This window comes from Rhagoletis pomonella, unplaced genomic scaffold (assembly GCF_013731165.1).
Source record: "Rhagoletis pomonella isolate Grant_MI unplaced genomic scaffold, Rhpom_1.0 Rhpom_scaffold_00008, whole genome shotgun sequence".
NCBI classification, from domain to species: domain Eukaryota; kingdom Metazoa; phylum Arthropoda; class Insecta; order Diptera; family Tephritidae; genus Rhagoletis; species Rhagoletis pomonella.
The window spans coordinates 19530779-19535802 of record NW_023458562.1 but is presented as its reverse complement, the minus strand read 5'-3'; the positions used below and the strand labels follow the sequence as shown (position 1 = coordinate 19535802).

The 5024-nt window shown below is 36.4% G+C and overlaps 2 protein-coding genes across 3 annotated transcripts in view; both read left to right on the top strand.

Moving 5' to 3' along the window:
• The window catches only part of LOC118745040 (larval cuticle protein 1-like), a 9738-nt gene extending 9268 nt beyond the window's left edge, over nt 1-470 (top strand). The window contains exon 2 of the mRNA XM_036478576.1: nt 6-470. Coding sequence (XP_036334469.1) covers nt 6-231 — 226 coding nt within the window. The 3' untranslated portion in view covers nt 232-470. The remainder of the gene's footprint in view (nt 1-5) is intronic.
• Nucleotides 1-5024, top strand: part of LOC118744320 (probable cytochrome P450 4e1) — a 41394-nt gene that overhangs the window by 22206 nt on the left and 14164 nt on the right. The gene's annotated exons all lie outside the window — the stretch shown is intronic.

The following is a 5024-nucleotide window of genomic DNA, read 5'->3' as shown; positions in this document are numbered from 1 at the left end:
ACAAGCAACAGCATTCATGTCGTGTCAGCTGGTGATGCCCAAGGCAACATTAAGGGTGAATTCGGTTGGGTGTCGCCCGAAGGCACCAACGTCCAATTAACCTATGTTGCCGATGAGAATGGTTACCAGCCAAAGAGCGATCTCTTGCCCACTCCACCACCAACTCCAGAAGCCATCATCAAGGAGCTCGCGTGGCTCAGCTCTCACCCCCAAAAGGACGCCAAGAACTAAAGCCAAACAAAATCATAAATTATATGATTGGATGATGCCGCCGATAATTGAAAGATTATATTTATATTGAACTAGAACTTGACTTGATGATGCTGATAAGATGGAAGGCGATGGGATTGAATGGATATGTTATGTGATACTCGAGTTTTATTGTTATACAAAAACAATGCTAGGCTCGAAGAAACTTTTCCACTTGTTGCCGATTTTCAGTTTATATTTTATGTTTTTTTAAATGCAAATAAAATAATCCAGCTAACTGGTAAACATACGTTTTTACTTTAATTATAGCGTTCCAACAGCTTCATTAATCACACGTTATTAACTTTGCATATGTGTAGTTAAATAGGGTAAAGATAATTACAGTAGCTTTAGAAAAACAAGGTAATTAGAAAAAGTTATTGTCAATTATCCCACTAACCTATTAGGTAGTACAGATAAATAAGCGTGCGAACATATAGATCCACACTTTAATACTATTAATTCATTTTAAAGAAAGGATTACAGCTATACATAAATATATTGAGTCTGTTATACAACTCTTATACAACTCGTGCTTTCAATTCGAATTCAAAGAAAGACAGCCCATGACATTTTTTGTGGTTGTAGAAGGATATGTGAATATTAGGAAACTACTACCTAGAATAAAGAGCCATGCTGTGATGGGACGGCTCAAGAAACTCCAACAAGTCACATGCATGTTTTCACTTTCTCCGCTGCTCTTCGTTTCCTAGAAAACTGAAAAACGGAGGATGCTTTTACTTTTCCTTACCAAGATATGATTCATTTGCGCTTGTATCGTTTAATCTTGTTGTTTGGTGCTTTGCATGTGTAGCGTCTTACCATGCGTTCCATTCTTTTCTTAGTCAAAGCGATTTTGGCCGAGTCGAATAAAATACACCCACCATTCGATTCTCTTCTGTGCCAACCGAAAAGGCAGGTGTGCCCGAGGCCTTCTCTATTTGATCTTCCCTTCGTAGAAGGAAGCGCCCTGGTGTTAACACACAAAAAGGGGGAATCTAAAAGCGCTAGAATAAAATAAATTGCTCGGACCAGCTATCGAACCTTGGTCCTAATGAGTGGTAACGCGCACCTTGCCTTTATCAAAAATTTACTAAATTATTTTATTGATCGGAGTTTTTTTCTTTTAATAAGAATTTGTCTATCCGCTCCTGATTTTTCGTGGAAACAAGATTGGAAAAAGGTTATTGCGTGGACCGAGTTTGGTCGAAATTGATAAATCGTTTACCGAGATACACATTTGTGGTCATAAGTGGGCGGCGCCATGCCCGTTATCCAAAAATCTACAATAATCTAATCTTCTGCGAGGTTGTTATTGCATTCATCGGTTTTGAGTCAATTAGCTTGAGTAGTTATTGATTTATCACAGTTTTCGGGCGTAATTACTGAAGCTTCTCATTTCCAGTTCGTTTGACATATTTATCTTGATCTTTAACTTAGCCCCTTCCACTCATTCTTCCTTGTCGTTAGTCGTTGCCGTTAGTCTTTATCTATCTCCATATCTTCATCTTCATATTTATCTTAACACAAAAAGAAACCTAAAATCTCTTCGTTAATTTATCCCGGATCTCGTCATGACGGCGTTTCGGTAAATAAGGAAGCAGATGAGTTCATAGTAAAAAAAAAAATCGAGACAGGACATGGGTCCCACAGTTCAAGCATACCAGCCCTCCGTAGACTTCTGCTCTCAGAAGTGTAGTAGAATAATATGAACACATGCGCTTTAAATCGAAACAATGGTCTTATTCATCGGGAAGTTTTAGGGCCATGTTGAAATAGCTTTAGTGAAACCCAAAACAGTATAACCCCTTTCCGGTCGGAACCGGAAGTCGGTAATATGAGCAAAAGATAGAGCGGCCTCGACTTGGTAATTCATGTTTTTCGTTTTCCAATAAAAAACATTTTCGTCCATTTTAAAAGTCCAAGACGAGCTGAAGCTCGAAGGTCATTTAGGGATTGAAAACGGCGCTCCTGAGAAAAAAGTTTCAAACAAAGGTTACGTATTTTTATTGTTAGAATCCAAATTTGGAAAAAATGGACATCCGCTCAGTTTAACCCACCTCCGATCGAAAACGGCAGTCGATAATACCACCAAAAGATACAGCATTCCCGATTAAGTCAGTAAAATTTTTGCGGTTTTCAACAAAAAACATTTCATTCCATTTTAGAGGGGGTGGACGGATGGTCTAGGACACCCTGTATACGTATGTATGTACCCTTGTGGTCAGCTGATTAAGTCAAGTGACATTTTGACTAGTTTGGGCTATATTTCTCTTGTTTCTTTAAAGTTTATATTTTTTTATAAAAGTCTACCTAACCAGCGCCACATAAATCCACATTTCAAAGTTCGTATAAAAATTAGGAAAATTCAACAACATTTAAGATGTGCTTCCACAAAGCTTAAACTTTTTATTTCGAATTTTTAGACAAATTTTAAGTATGCGGTTTTGTAGCTTTTTAAGTTTTAGTAGGTTAAAGTGTAAATTTCAAAACGCTGGAAAATCGCGTTGATTTTTAATATTCTTGTTTTTTTTTTATACTGAAGGTGCTGGGCATTTTCTCTCATACAAACGGAATTATCGAGCATATTCTATATCGCAGAGATGCCTACTATTGGTTGTGCTGTCAGGACTGACCGAGTTAAAATCTCATTGGTTGAACATATAATATTAAATTTTTGTTTTTCGTTCCTTTTATTACGAAAAAGCATCTGTGAAGTGCACAACGAAATCGTATTCAAACGAAAAAATTTATTAAAACTAAAATGTAAATGGACTAATCCAAAACCAGATGATAAAGAACAATTAAGCACAATAGGACATCTTACGGTTAGTTGTTGGACCGGTCCTTTTCCAATGACACGCCAATGTTAAAAACGACAGTTGAAACCATTGGCAGGGGAATTATGAGGGACTAGTATTGATAACAATATGGACTATCTGAGAGCTAAACTTGGGTGGGTCCAAATTGCGACAGGCTTATCAATCCTACATTACTTTCTACACTGGTGCATTTTGCATTTTATAGTTTATTTTATGATTTCATAACAGTTAACCTCTAGGCAATTAAGCGTGCGCTACAATAAATGATTGAAAATACTTTGATTTGAAGCGACCCCTCGCAACTTTGACACTTAAGATTAAGAAAATAAAAATATTATATAAACTTGTTTATAGCTCCGTTAGAATAAGTGACAGCAAATAAGCGTATAACTACCCCAAATGTGTAAATATGAGTCTTTGATATTGATTTCATTGATATGACATGAAAATTGCGCGTAATTAAGCTGTAACAAAAAAATGTTGAGGAGAAAACCTGTTTAAAATCATTGATGTGTTGCGTGTTGCGCATCGCTAGCCAACAATGCGGCAGTGATGGAAAATGTGAAGGAATAAGTTGCAAATTGGAATGATTAGAAATATTTATATGTACAATGTACATTAGTGTGGGCCTAAAATCTGCATTTTTAGAATTTTGATTGGTAATATGGTTCATAATTAAGCTCGCCAAGTTCATCAAAGTTCAAGTGCTAAAAAAATTGTTTCTTACCTTACTTCGATTCTCTACGAAAAAGGTCCACATACCAAATTATGTAGGACTAAAACTTTCGAAGTTACTTGCAATTTTAGTACAATAAAAATGTATTCATTGATGCCTTTCTTAATTTTTATTTTTTGAGCACATTGCACTTTGATAAACTTGGGCGAGACTAAAATATTGGCCGAAAATTTAAATTTTTCACACAAATTTTTTTTAGAGCATAATGAACCATATTTTTGCTATTACCAATCAAAATTCTAAAAAAGCGGATTTTCAGCCCACGCTAATGTACATACATACATACATCCTTAGGAACATAGTTGATAAAAAATGTTTGATTGATTTAGAAAACCAGGTGCATATTTCGAGATGCACACCTTACTTACATTTCTCGTTTCGAATCGAATTAAACAGATGTATGACGGTGAGTTGGTAGCTGTATTCTCTACAATACAATTTAAATGGACGAAGCACACTCGTTATCGAATGTTACGATTTAAAAATCAAATTTCGTTTGGAGTTACGTGCGATATTGAATGCCGCGATTCGGGTCCTGTTTTTTTCTTAATTGCTAAAAATGCATTTGCTAAAAAGTAAATTCTTGTGTGTATACCTATTTGAATAAAAGAAAAAAAATTTTTAGCTGAGACATTTTTACAATTATAACAAGTTTAGCTGGATTTTAACGGCCGACGAATTAGAATTAGCCAAAATCATAAAAAATCAACGGGAATGGGCAGTAATTGTAGTCAAACACACACACACAACGCACGCATGCACTTGCATAACCAGTGAACTTGAAGGCTCATTCCCGGTGGTATGCAAATTAGGCGGCTATTGAAGCACAGAAAATTTGCCATTATAAAAGCGCTATCAAATTTGGCAATCAGCATCAGAAACAATCAAGTGTTCTAGTCGAGACATCACAACCAAAAAAAAATAGCAAAAATGTTCAAATACGTAAGTGCATGCACTAAAAAGACTTTGGTTGCAATAGCTTAAAATCACTCCTTTCAAATGGAAATTATTTAACCGTCAATTATAATGTTTTTCTTACATTGCATACAGGTGCTGCTCTTCGCTTTCGTCGTCTACGTCTCAGCCGTTGGCAGCTCCGATGATGCCACTGCCGAAGTCAAATCCCAGCACGCCGATGTCCGCCCCGATGGTTTCGATGCTGACCTAGATACAAGCAACAGCATTCATGTCGTGTCAGCTGGTGATGCCCAAGGCAA